General features: G+C 37.3%; 3 protein-coding genes across 3 annotated transcripts; all 3 read right to left on the bottom strand.

Moving 5' to 3' along the window:
- Positions 1 to 2,366: 2,366 nt before the first annotated feature.
- On the bottom strand, positions 2,367 to 3,978 carry LOC118747770 (apical junction molecule-like). Its single transcript, XM_036481895.1, has 2 exons — positions 3,517 to 3,978; positions 2,367 to 3,450 (listed from the first exon to the last, which is right to left on the bottom strand). The coding sequence occupies exons 1-2, from the start codon at positions 3,667 to 3,669 to the stop codon at positions 2,686 to 2,688; spliced, it is 918 nt and encodes a 305-aa protein (XP_036337788.1). The 5' UTR covers positions 3,670 to 3,978; the 3' UTR covers positions 2,367 to 2,685.
- Positions 3,979 to 5,186: 1,208 nt separating this feature from the next.
- LOC118747771 lies at positions 5,187 to 6,750 on the bottom strand. The gene is made up of 2 exons (XM_036481896.1): positions 6,366 to 6,750; positions 5,187 to 6,278 (listed from the first exon to the last, which is right to left on the bottom strand). The coding sequence occupies exons 1-2, from the start codon at positions 6,555 to 6,557 to the stop codon at positions 5,427 to 5,429; spliced, it is 1,044 nt and encodes a 347-aa protein (XP_036337789.1). The 5' UTR covers positions 6,558 to 6,750; the 3' UTR covers positions 5,187 to 5,426.
- A 2,477-nt stretch (positions 6,751 to 9,227) lies between these two features.
- LOC118747437 (glycine, alanine and asparagine-rich protein) lies at positions 9,228 to 10,473 on the bottom strand. The gene is made up of 2 exons (XM_036481484.1): positions 10,395 to 10,473; positions 9,228 to 10,316 (listed from the first exon to the last, which is right to left on the bottom strand). Exons 1-2 carry the CDS (start codon positions 10,471 to 10,473, stop codon positions 9,334 to 9,336), a joined length of 1,062 nt encoding a protein of 353 aa, XP_036337377.1. The 3' UTR covers positions 9,228 to 9,333.
- Between the last annotated feature and the right edge of the window lie 3,168 nt (positions 10,474 to 13,641).

Genomic DNA, 13,641 nt, shown 5'->3' on the forward strand with positions numbered 1-13,641 from the left:
CGAGTATATTTGGGAAATCCCTCAAGGTTTCGAGGATAATCGTAACACTATTGTACACACCGCTAGGTAGGAATGCGAGATACCAATAAATTATTCAATATATCGATATCACTAGTCGGTATATCGGTTAATTTATACGCTCTAGAAACGATAGTTATCAAAAGCTGCAATCCCGTACGAGACCGGACTAGTCAGAATCAGTCAGATTTTACTGGAAACCGATCCCGTACTCGGTTCTCTGACTATTGAGAGCACAAAAAAGAGAGTAAATACGGTTCCCTCTCTGTCAGAAGTTACCAGTTTTAGTCTGAGATTTTTTTGCTGTTAAATGTGTTAAACGATCAGCTGTAGTGTGTTTGGCAACCAAATTGTAAAGAAAAGAAAAGTGCGCTCTGCTAATTCATGTTGAAAAGTATTTTTTATTTACTCGTTTAAGTGGATACTAATGAATTTGAAAGTACTTTTGGTTATTTACATGTGTGAGCTGAGTGTGTTTACATATAAAATAAGCAAAAATTTACAACCAAAATTTGGAGGTTTTGTCGAAATTGACAGAAGTTATCATTTTTTACTAGAAAGCGATCCCGTACCCTTCAATGTTACTCTCTCGCTCTGAGCGAATTTTTATTTTTTGACAGTTTTACTAGGTTTAGTGCGAGGCATACGGGATTTCACCTAAAATGTATTCAACAAAGTGTTATTTAGTTTGACATTGCTTTCATAAGAACCGTGCTATAAAGTCAAATTGAAAAAAAATTTTATATTTTTTGAGATTTGCTTCTACCGCCCTACTGGTCGATGACAGCTGTACGTGCCAAATGCGGCCGTATTTCCTTTGTGCTTTCAAAGTTTTAGAAGAGAACAACATAAACACGAATTATTTTTGTTGTTTGTTTGTGGATTCGTTAAATCTGGCTTGCAATAAAATAATTTATATTAATCTCTCTTTGTGTAGAATGCAGCCTACGTTTGGCTGAGCAACGCTTACCAGCTTTTTAAATATTAATTAATAACTTATACAATGCCATAAAATGCATAAATGCCTTATCGCGAACTCCATGTGAATAAATCGTTCCCATAGTTTAACATGCAAAACATACAGCTCTATTGCCAATTTCATGTGAATAAATTGTAATTTAACATGCCAAACAAAGACAAATTGGGAAAAATTGTTTTTGTTTTGCTTTATAATTCGTGGGAATATTTGTTCACGTGAAATTCGCGATAGGGCCTATAAACAAATCGGGAAAAATAGTTTTTGTTTTGCTTTACAATTTTTGGGAATATTTGTTCACATAAGGCCGAATACAGTATATTTTGCTTAGCTGCACATCCTTCTTTGCACGAAAAACTTGTGCACTTAACCGAAAAAGGCACTTAAGCGAATTTTCTTTACTACTTCAATGAGGAAGGTATCCAAATCCCTATGAAACCAAATAATGGAGAAGCACTTACCACGTAGAAATTACTGCAAGCGAAATTTTTACCGAAAAGTATATAATTATCTATATAACTACATAAATTTATAGCCATTTTCGTTGTTCTGCGAAATGAACAAAATAAATAAAAAGTTGTAAAATTAGGTAATTGTAGGGCCAGTGCAGGTAAACGTAATACTTTCTTTGATAATTGATACTAGTCGCAAAATTTTTAAGGCACGTATCGCCAATGTACAGGTATGCTAAATGCATCTATCGGAGCAGTTTCCTTATAAATGTTAAAAATAATGCCTCTGATGCGCATTTTAGGGTAGGTATCTTAAATGTGCACTTAAGCATAGAGGCAGCAAAGCAAAATATACTGTAATTAACAATAAATACTCAGCCGATGACAACAGGCTAGCACACGCACGCTTCATATCTCACCAATACAAAGTGGTGATTATTTCCTGTTTATCTATACGTTTGTGGGCAAGGCACGAGCAAGCATTTACTTATATATATGGGTGTGTTCAGAAATGCATCAAGCCAAAGCACCAGACGCATTTATTTCTAAACTATAATTGATGGAAATGTCCAACCACGATTAAATGCCTAATTGGAACTTAGTTGCGTAAATAAGCCATTTCCATCAATTATAGTTTAGAAGTAAAAGAGACTGTTGCATTTCTGAACGCACCCTATGTACATATATTTTTTGGTCATTACCAGAGCGCGTTATATCGATAACAGGAGCTGCGATACGATATCTGAAATATCGGAAGCTTTAATAGGGGTCTCCATCTATAGTGATAAAAGGATAAATTGCTTAAATTTATCAGTTTATCCATAAAGTAAAATTTCAATTATTTTTCCCCCAAGGAGGAAGAGGGGAAGAAACCAGTCGAATTTATATAAGGTGGTAGGGGTAGTACAAAAACAAAAACATGTATTTTGTGTTCGCTTTCGGGACACACGATGTCAAATTATAGCTATTTTTCGCTCAAAGACGAAAAGGGAAAGAAAATGCCAACACTTACTTTCGCACTCACTCAAGGAGTCTTGACATATGTCTACCGAGGCGAACCTTTATTGAAAATGTTCAAATATTCAGACAGGTTCTGCAATTCACTTCCGAGTGATTTTCAACCCCTGCCGGATACCATGCTTTCAAAAAAAAAAATATTTTTCATAATATTTATATATATACTACGTAGTACTAATTTAAGCAATTTTAGCGACTTTTGCACTGCCAACTGCACATTCATTATTTGTTTCGTTCATGGAATCTTTTTAAACCGCAGCTACGACCAGATCCAGCTTCATTTAATCCGCTATAAGCAGCTGCTTCCAAAGCTGTTTTCTTTTCCCATTCCAATTGTTTGGCTATATCAGGATCCATGCCATTTTTAACCATTCTTTCTATTCTTTCCTTTTGTTGTGCTGAAAATTCTCCGAAATCCTCTTGAATAGTTTCTTTCCTATGGCGTTTTTGGCGCTGAGCTTGTGCAGCTCGTTCTCGGTCTATCCTTTCTTTTTCTCTTCGCTCAGCTTCCTCTTTTGCCATACCCCCTGCAACCAGTTCCTTTATATGTCTCCTTTGAGCAGAGTTCCAGTGAAAATTACTAACTTCACTTTTGGTTCTCTCTATTCTTTCCTTTTCCTGTTCCGAAAGTTCTTTCCTGGGGAATTGTACGCGCCGACCTTGTACAGCTCGTTCTCGGACTATCCTTTCTTTTTCCCTTCGCTCAGCTTCCTCTTTTGACATACCCCCTTCAACCATTTCCTTTATATGTCTCCTTTGAGCAGAATTCCAATGGAAATAACCCACTTCCTTTGCTGTTTTGGTATTTCTTAAAAACTTTTCTTCTTCGTCTTCTGCTACCAAAACGAAATCATGCAAATAGCTGTACCTGCTGATATTAACTGGTTTTGGGAAAATGATGCCGTTCCGAACGTCTTCTACCTTCACTGGTATCTTTATTACATCAATTTTTTGACCGCCTTTCTTTACCCTCCTCCCCGTTAGAACCTATGCAAGATGGACATGAGAATTAATTTTATAAACATGTAACCTCTAAAGGAGTAATAAACTCACCGTTTGCGAGCTCATATCTACTTCCAAAATGCGCATATAGGTGGGTGCTTCAAGATTTACCTTACCGGAGGCACGAATAATTAGTCGGCCGACACCATGATTTGGCAGATTAGCCAAAAGTTCCGTAAGCGGTTTACCTTTTTCCTTTCTCATTTTCAAAAAAAAAAAAATTTTATTTACGGAAATATGTATCCGATTAAATAGTGGTAGAGAAATCCAAGCGTTCCAAACACGAAGTTTTTCTCAATTTTGCTTCGTTTGATAATTTATGTTGTTTCTTTTTTTTTGAAGCACTTGGCCCGGCTTCTAATCAAGCTACTTATAACGCCCCTAGTTCGGTTTATGATCAATCTGATTTTGTATAGGCTTCTGTGGCAAATTGGTGTAAATTTATGAAGTTGACTTTTTAGTTTGAGATAGGGATGAAACGATATGAATAACTACAACTAGTGATGAGCGATATTTCACTACCGGTGAATAATGAAAAAATCGTTTATAGTGACTGCTATTGCTAGGCCACAATATCTGTGATTGGTGATTTTTCTACTAGCATGATATTTTGCTGTGAATGAAAATCACATCTGGCAATAGCTAGTCAACAGAAGTTGCGAAGTGATTTTTCCCTTTCATGGTAGAAATAGTGATTTTACGATTTTTTATCGGAAATTTATCGAAACTAGCTCAAAAATCAAAACTTGCATTTTAATACGGAAACTAATTTAATACGGAAACTTATAAATTTTTAGGAAGAACCTACATTTTGCATAAATTTTGCAGCGAAGAAAAAAAAAAAACATTTTTAAAAAACTATTTTTATTCATAAAAAACTCCATTTTTGGAGGTATTTTCAAATCGATCCAGCTCGCCTAAATCTTAATATTTTTTCCCGAAATATTTTGGTAGACGTCTTAAGATATAATAGATTTTAAAATTCCAATGGAAAAAAGTACCGACTTTTTTTTTGTATGGGGAGTGATGCAGTCTAATGTACATATATATGTGTGAAATTGAAAATTTAAAAACCTTTTTGTGATGTTAGCAAACTTCAAAAATATTCGGGAGGTCTACTCTGTAATGCCATGCGAAAGAGGCTGCATCTCAGCGGTGTAACCTTTAAATTTTTGTCATGGCTACCTGTTTGATATGCATTTGTAGCAGTATATTAACATATTAGGGCTGCTCGGGATCTTGTGCATATGATATTACATTTGAATATTTCGGTGGATATGTAAATTCACAACAATCAGATACAAATGATGATGAAGAAAAAATTTGTATGGAGCTTGGATCCTATTAAATTCTCACAAAATAAAGAGCAAGTTTGAAGTAGCCGGGACTTAGCGTTGATCTTGGAAATTTGTTTTGTTGACGGTGTTACGTATTTTTTTACCCACGAAGTATATTCGATAATTTTTTATACAGAAGAAAACGAGCAGCACCTTTAACAAAAAAAAGGGGAAAATTATACCTACAAATTTTCATAATTTTTGCACAAAGTCTGAATATTGCATTTATATAGTTTTTGTTAGGTAATGAGCTATACTTTTATTTAAAAAAAAATAAAATAAATATATTTTACGGTGAAATTATTTTTATTTATGTATGTATATGAATTGGACTATACTTGGTTAATTAAAATCAAATTAAGAAAACGTTTGTACATACATATGTATGTATGAACATTAGTGATTTTAATCGAAAACTCAGAACGTAATACGTTTGCAACCGCTTAATATAAACGTGTAAATTGGGTATACATATTTATTATGTATTCATCTACATGCATACAAATATTATGTCTCAGGTTGCTTAAAAACTCATTCAATTCATTCAAAATTAATAAATCTGCGAAATGTTTTCAAATTGTAAAAATTTTCTCAGATATTGTTATAATCCAAAGTTGTATAAATTTAACCAATTTTAGCTACTTTTTCCTTTCCACGATCATACTCATTTGATGCTTCCGGCATAGATCTTTTTAAGCTGCTGCTAGGACCTGCTTCAGCTTCATTTAACCCGCTATCAGCATTTGCCTCCAAAGCTGTTTGTCTCTCCCATTCTAATTGCTTAGCTGTATCCGGATCCATGCCATTTTTAACCATTCTTTCTATTCTTTCTTTTTGCAGCGCTGAGAATTCTCCGAAATCTTCTTGCACATTTTCATTTCTGTGGAATTCTTCGCGGGGCCTTCTATGTTTTTCCTGATATTGATTATATCTTTTTACTTTATTACGAGACATTTCATAATCGCTGCCTTTTGGTGTTATACCACGAGTTTGATCATTATTCGTATTTTTCTTTTTTGGCTCTTTCTTTTCTTCGGGTTGATAATCGGAGTCAAAAGAACCGCTAGTTTCTCCTTCGTCATCCTCATCAAAATTATCAATGAAGTCAGTTTGGTTTAATTGCATAACCGGCGCTGTGCTTGGTGCTCTACCTTCGCGTTCAGCTTGTTCAGCTTCCTCACGGGCTATCCTTTCCTTTTCCCTTTGTTTTGCTTCAGCCGGTGCCAAACCCCCTGCTATCATATCACGTATATGTCTCTTTTGGGCTGCATTCCAGTAGACATAGCCCACTTGATTCGGTGTCTTGGCATTTTTTAAATACTTTTCTTCTTCGTCTTTTGCTACCAAAATGAAATCACTCAAATAGCTCGTACTGGCAATATTAACCGGTCGGGGAAAAATAACGCCGCGCCAAACCCTTTCTACCTTCACTGGTATCCTTATTTTATCGCCTTTCTTTCCTTTTCCCCTTTTAACCTAAGCATATATGTATGTATTAGTTGTATATATGTATGTATGTACATATGTAGGTATAACCTTTACAGAATTAATAAAGCAACTCACCATTTTCGAGCTCATATCTACTTCCAGAATTCGCATAAAGCTGGGTGCATCCATATCTTGCCTAAAGGAGCCACGAACAAGTAGCCGGCCGACGCCATGATTGGGCAGATTATCCAAAAGTTGCCAAAGGGGTTTGCCACGATAGTGCGGTCTATGACCCCTACGCCTACCTTTTTTCTTTCCCCTTCCCATGTTTAAAAAACCCTTCAATATTTTAACAATATTATTTATTTGATCAAATAGGGCAGGAAACCCTCAAGCGGCACAGAAAATTACAAAAACCGATAGTTCAATAAATTTGGCATGTGTATACCCAGTTTATCGATAATTTGTATAAATCTGGGAATATACGGCTCAGTCCGAACTGCTCAAGTCTGTATTAATCGATATTCAGGTAGTTCATACGCTTGAACCAAGTAGAAGTTATGACCGGTTGACAAGCGGCCTGTACAATAGTTTAGGTTTATAATAATTTAGTTATTTTAAAATATTTGCACAAATTTTAATTATAAATAAAATTAACAAATGAACTTTATTGGATAAAAATCGTTCACCGAATGAAAATTATAAATTTTCTATGAATAAGCATTAAAAATCTATAAGCCATTTGCAATAGCATTTGGGGAAAAATTGTATGACTATCGCATTCATTTGTTTTCTTTATGTGTATTTTGGCGGTGGTTTATTTCACTGATTTTCAATAATTTATTTTTGTTCAAATACAATTAAAATGAAGTGTGTGGTAATCGGTTGCAAAAACACGTATGTGCATAAATAATAAATTGGTTTGCACAAACTTGCGCTCAAAAATTGCTTTAATTTTTTTCTTTATGCTTTGTGTTCATATTCTTTGTTTACTTCTGGGTAATTTTGAAGTAAACGAAATGGTTTCGAGATTACAAACGACAGCCAGAAAACTACTTTTTTTGTGCTTTATCTTGTCAAACCTTAGCTGTGTTTTATTGGGCAATGGTCGAGATCCGTATAAAAAAAATTGCACACAAATGCAACAACAATGATTTATGATCCGCTCTGTTTGGTTTGTGTCACTGATAATTTGGCAGTACGGTTTGGTAGCACTGACAAATGAATGTATACACAAAAAGATATTCTGCCATTTCTTGTTCTTTCACACTTGCCGCATCAAAATCAGTGTTGCCCTGTGTTGTTATAGTGGCAAAGAATCTCGAAATTTGTTTACACTGGCAATGAAGTATCTTTGCGAACCACCTTCTTCAGTGAACTCAAAAATAGTGTTTAGCAAGAATGATTGAATACAAGATTGTGCCGATTGCAGCAGAATTCGTGAGAGTAATTTTGGCGTGACGTCACCGTAGATTTGACAACTGAGAGCGGAAAATAAAACTGGTGTCTAGTGTTGTGCTGAATTGTCGGTACCCAATACTTAAAAAAGGTTTCGGTACCCAATACTTCCTTATCGGTACCCGATACTGATTATTTACATTAAACCTTCGCCATTATATGCATTTCAAGTTTAGAAAAAACTTTCATTACTAATTTATATGATATCGGCTAAAACACTTGAACTTATCGCAACAGAGAAATAATATTTTATAAGTTTTAACCCTAGTCGATCCAAGGTTCAAGAAAAATACTTTGATTGATGAAGAAGCCTTTTAAGGGGGGGCGGGGTGTGTCGCTAAGTGGTTACAGAATCTGCCTACAAAAATGATATCGTCCGATTCAGCTGGAACAAAACTGCTTCAAACAAGTAAGAGTTTCCCTGTATTATGGCCTCGAACCGACAAATACATCTTTCATTTGAATCAGTATTAAAAGGTCTATTGGCTCCTACATTCGGGATTTGATAGGCGAGTCGCCCCTGAACCGTTTTTTCCAAATTTTTGGCCTATGTGGGCTTTTATTCGAAACCTAAATGTTTCGGTACCGAGTATCGACAGTATTGGATACTTAAAACTTGACTCCGCACATCATTACTGCTGTCATCTCAACTGTGACGTCAGCAAAACAGCTGATTCTGTCAAATTCACTGAGAGCCGATTAGCGGTATTGCCATCGGCGCCACCTTCTGTATTCTCTCCACCGTGAGTGTTTTGGGCATCGGGTAGCATTTATGTTGAAAATAGAAATGGGTTCCTGACCGATAATGCGGAAATGCTTCTTTTCATAATGGAAAATATCAAAATTTTTAACTCTAATTACTAATTAGATACTATTAAATTTGTTTATAATAATTAAAAAAAAAAATGCTGCACTAGATTTTTAAATATAATCTTCTATAATCGAAATCCGGAAATGCGGAAGGATTTGAGCAAAGCCGAATAAGCTGGATTCCGGATATCTACCTGATACCCAGCACATCCCTAATAAATAAATACTCTTGGGGAATGTGCCTCGGCATGGACAACGTGGTGGAATATAGGTGAACAATCAGCATAGGGCTCAGACCAGGTATTCCTCGGTCTACAACAACTTTTAGCACTCCCACCTTCAAAGCCACCATCAGGAACTAGGGGAGAGATGAGTGGTAGGCTTCAAAAGGATGAAATTAGGCGAAACTCATGTTGTCCTCAACTTCGGAGGGTCGTGCAAGGTATTCGCTTTCATTGAACAGGTTGGACTGCAGGCTATTTGTGGGACTGTGAACTGACAACTTTACGTGGCACAAACACCTGATGGTTTGCGCTTACATCTCAAGTTTAGCAAATACGCGAACCATTCTTTTCTGACAGCACTTGCACTTCCTTCAGTTTTCGTTATATTTATTTAGCTTCCGCGCTTTTAATAACAGTTGTTTAGAGAATAATAGCTGAAAAGCTGCGAAGCAGATTTGTTTTTGCACAATGTACATACTGAGAAAGATTGTATGTATGTATGTAAGTAGTTCTCAAATTGAAAAGTATTTTTTTTTTTATTATTAAATTAACTTCTTACAGCCTTAAGCAATCGTTTTTGTTTAATTAGCCACCAACCACCAAGCAAACCATCACTGCCGACGGACTTCATGTCCGTCATATTGTATTTCGTGACCCAGCGCCGTAGTTTCAACATCGTACGACGTATCATCTGCTTCCGCACTAGGCGGATTGTGAATGGTGCTTTCATGTAGGCCGATGGTGGCATGAGCAGCTGCTTTCGATGCATTCACCTGTGCCTCGGCGGCAGAAGAAGCCGCTTTATATGTGGCCTCCTTCGTAGCCTCGTAATCCACACGCGCCTGCTTCAATTGTTCCTCCACCTGTTCGACACGACTTCTGGCCTGCCCAACCATGGTCGATTGTGAAGCCAACTGATTGGCCACCTCACTTGAAGCTTGCTCAGCTTGTTCGGCCACCGACTTTGCATTATTCACGGCCGCTGTTAGCACAGAAACATGATGATTGGCAGCCTGTGCGGTCTGTTGAGCCAACTGCGAGGCAATCTTAGCTGACTTCAATTGCTCCAGCTCACGCGAAAGTGAACGTTGCGCTTCCGCTGCCTGTTGTTCCAACTCCTGTAAGAGGACCTGCTTGCCCGCCAATGCTGCCTGCGCTGTGGCGGCCGCTTGTGAGGCTGCCTGTGCCAAAGTGTTTTTCGCTATGAAGGCTGCCTGTTTGGCGGCGGCGTGTTGATTGGCAACCGCAGTGTAAGCCTGATTGGCAGAACCTTGCGCTATGGAACGCAAGCCGCTGCCGATGCTGTAACCTGACTTGGTGCCGCCACCACCACTGCTGCCGCTGCTACCGCCACCGCCACCGCCGCCGCCTCCTACATGCGAGTGTACACTGGGGGACGATGGCTTATATTCATAATAAGAGCTACTCGGCACCTCATGGGATGATGGACCAGAAGGCAACTCATGCGCGTGAACGGAATTGCTAACCTCGTAGTAGCTATGATGCGAAGGTCCATGTGGGGGTCCCACTGGCGTTTTGTAATGATAACCGCTGCGTTTATTCAGGCGACCAAATGTTGTGGAACAACAAAGTGCTGTAAGGAGAAGATAAGAGATTTTTAGCTATAAAAATTAAACAAATTTATTTCTGCAAATTTTATTTCTATACATACCCAATAGCAGTAGCGTTGCCGCTGGTATATTGGTCAAGTTACACTTGATCATGCTTGTTGCAAATTCGATAATGAACATTTGAATATCCTGCACATTGGTTTTATATGTACACAGAAAGTTGCAAGCAAATCGCTTAAGCCCAAAAATGCAAACACACCTATGTACGTATGTAGGCACGTGTATGCGTAGATATGCACACTTGAAACTTCCCATAACTAATTTCTTATGGCGGGCCACACATAAAACGGTGGTTGCGCGCTCAACCGCACGTTACGGCCACAAAATGCCGCGCGGCGGTATGATCGCAATTTTGTCTAACTACTTTGGCTACTTAATTTGTTACTAAGTTAATTTAGTATTGTAGTTGGCCACTTGGCAGTTGTAGTATGCGGCACTGGCCGTGCATGCTCATTACTTTTAAGTCTTCGTTCTTTTTATATATATTTCTTTTTCTTTTTTATTACAACACTGGGTTTGGCTATTTTAGACCACACATTATGGTATCATAAGTAGTTTATATGAGGAAGTGAAATTTCCAAGTGGTGGTTATCACGCTTGCTGCAGTTTAGGTATTATAATAAGTACGTACGTATGTATGTGTGTACATAGGCGGTTAAAGAGAGTAAAAGAAATTTAATGAGCTATGGGCAGTTTACTAAATCGTAATACAAACGCTTTGAGAAAGGCAATAAAACCGATTGGTAAGGCTATAACTTATTTTTATCAACAGCAATAAAAATCATGCCAAGTTGCAGTCATCTGTTTTGGGGTAGGGTGCATTTATCGAAGAGACTGTTACGTACAAATAAATATGTATTAGCTTAGTCTAAGATATTTTCAAAAATTAAAGCAACCATGCAGCAAACGTTCCTTCACTCCACACTGCTTGAAGAAAATATGTTTGTACCAGATTGCACTCACCCGCTTAGCTGAGTGTATGAAATTTCTGCGTGTTACATTGGGTGTTGTTTATTAAAAAAAAAATCTCAACATACCTTAATTCAGCCAAACACATAGGAGATTTTTCCGTTTTTAACCCTCTCTAAAATATTAACGATCTAAAACCTGCTTAAATCTCTTTCTAGTGATACATTTTCAATTCCTTTATTACCTTCAAGCCCAATTTGAGATTTTTAAACAGGTGGCAACCCTGCTACATGTAGTTTAGTAATGGAACCTTCTCAAAACTATTTCGTAATAACTCATTACAATTATTAAACGTAATTGAGCTTTTTAAACAGGTGGCAACCTTCTGAAACCTCTTTTATCGGACATCCATATTGTGATATATAGTATGTGAATACATACGTAACTCACTTACCTAGTTCCCTGAATTAAGGTTAACTTTTATTTTTCAAATAGGTGGTAACCATGCTTTACTATGTAGCTTATAAATAAATAATTTTCTAGAACATTTCGATTGATACCCACATTGTAATAATTCATTTAACTTATAAATTAACTTTAGTTTAAAAAAGATGGCAACCCTCTTAAAACACCTGCAAAGATTTTACATGTTCAAACTTAAGATTTCTAAATACTCATGCATTTTACACTTTAACTTGTATATAATTTAATTAAATTCGACTTTTTAAACAGGTGGCAACCCTCTTCAAAATATTTTCAAACTATAACCATATTGTTATACATACATATTCCAATTATTTAATACCCTTAGGTCAAGTAGAACTAGATATTTTTAAGAGGTGGCAACCCTCCCACAAGTAGTTTAGAAATACAGATTATAAAATCATTTTGATTGAAACCGATTATGTAATAATTAATTTAAATTAATTGAATTTAATTTTTGAACTGGTTGCAGTCCTTATAAATAAATCAATAATATTCTAAGAGTTTCTTAACAATCTTTCGTTTGACACCCATATTTTAATTCTTCATATACTACATATGTAGCTGGCGAGTAATTGGTTTAATTTCGACTTTTCAAACAGGTGGCAATCTTTTTCAAAACCTTTTCAAACTACAACCTTCCTAAGCTTCTCTCGCCTGTAACCCAAATTGTTACACAAATTTCAAATAAATAATTCCACAGGTGGTAGCCCTCCTCATTAAGCATGGAATCGATTTTAAATATCTCCCAACCTAGTTCTAGTACTCTACCACAAATACTTCCAGAGATATGCAGAGTGCAAAATTCAGTTTGTATAGGAGGTGCGACTTCGCCTTGTCTAATCGAGATAAAAGCTATTTTATCTTTTAAGTTGGGCTAAATTCCACCAGTATGCAAAATGATGATCGGTTGCGCAGTTAAAGCGTGAAAGCGCAACAAACAAATGGGAATGATTGGAAAGAAGATAAAATTCTCACGGATTGCTTGGTGTTATATGTAGATATCTCTGATAGAAGTGCATTTGAGCGCTGATGAGTGCTGTGTTTCAGAAAGAGCCGTCCAAGAAGAAGAGCCTCGCTCTAATAGACAAGCCATTGAGTAATCGTATGGTGGCCAGGTGACTTTAATGATGGGGTAGCACCAGCAGCTCCGCAGACCTAAAAATAGCTACCTATCGTAATCTCGGTCAATAAACCCACCGACTTTGTTCCGGCAGACAACCGTACTATATCAACTTTTAAAAAGCTCATTGGGACGACTTCACGAATATTACCGAGAGTAACTTCGCCGGCCTTTCCACAGCCAAAAATGTATCTCTTGGCGAACGTCAGCTCCGCAAGTTAGTCAGTACTGCAGAAGCTCGTGAAACATATGCCTTGCTTCCGAAAAATGCGGAGCACCACCACTGCACTTAACGCCATAAACACCCAGACAACTTGTGGCCACAAAACGAAACCTCCCCTGTGAGAGAACGGTCCTAGTAGTCTTTGATACCGTCTGTCATTCCACGCTGCAATAAGACATTGAGCCTTCCTCTCTCCCACAGGGATACAAACTGCGGTCAGAGAACTACATGAGTGGTTGAGATAAAATTTCTAAATCAAGAAGAATTAACTAGGGCTACCACAGGTCGGTTTCCTATCCGCGCTATTGCTTAACTTCTAATTCCCTGAGCTTCCCCAGCCACCGGAGGGAGTTTCCCCTGATCTCTTACGCTGACGATTGTTTGATATTGGCTTCCAAACGATGACCCCGAACGTAAACGGTTACCTCTCCGAACTTCTTTACTGTTCGGAACATAACCCTCTCCCGACGAAACAAACGACGACTCTTTGCACCACTTGGGCGAACGAAGTTTAGCTTCAATTAGGTATCCACATTGATGGTACACCAAT

Source organism: Rhagoletis pomonella, unplaced genomic scaffold (genome assembly GCF_013731165.1).
Source record: "Rhagoletis pomonella isolate Grant_MI unplaced genomic scaffold, Rhpom_1.0 Rhpom_scaffold_00012, whole genome shotgun sequence".
Classification (NCBI taxonomy): domain Eukaryota; kingdom Metazoa; phylum Arthropoda; class Insecta; order Diptera; family Tephritidae; genus Rhagoletis; species Rhagoletis pomonella.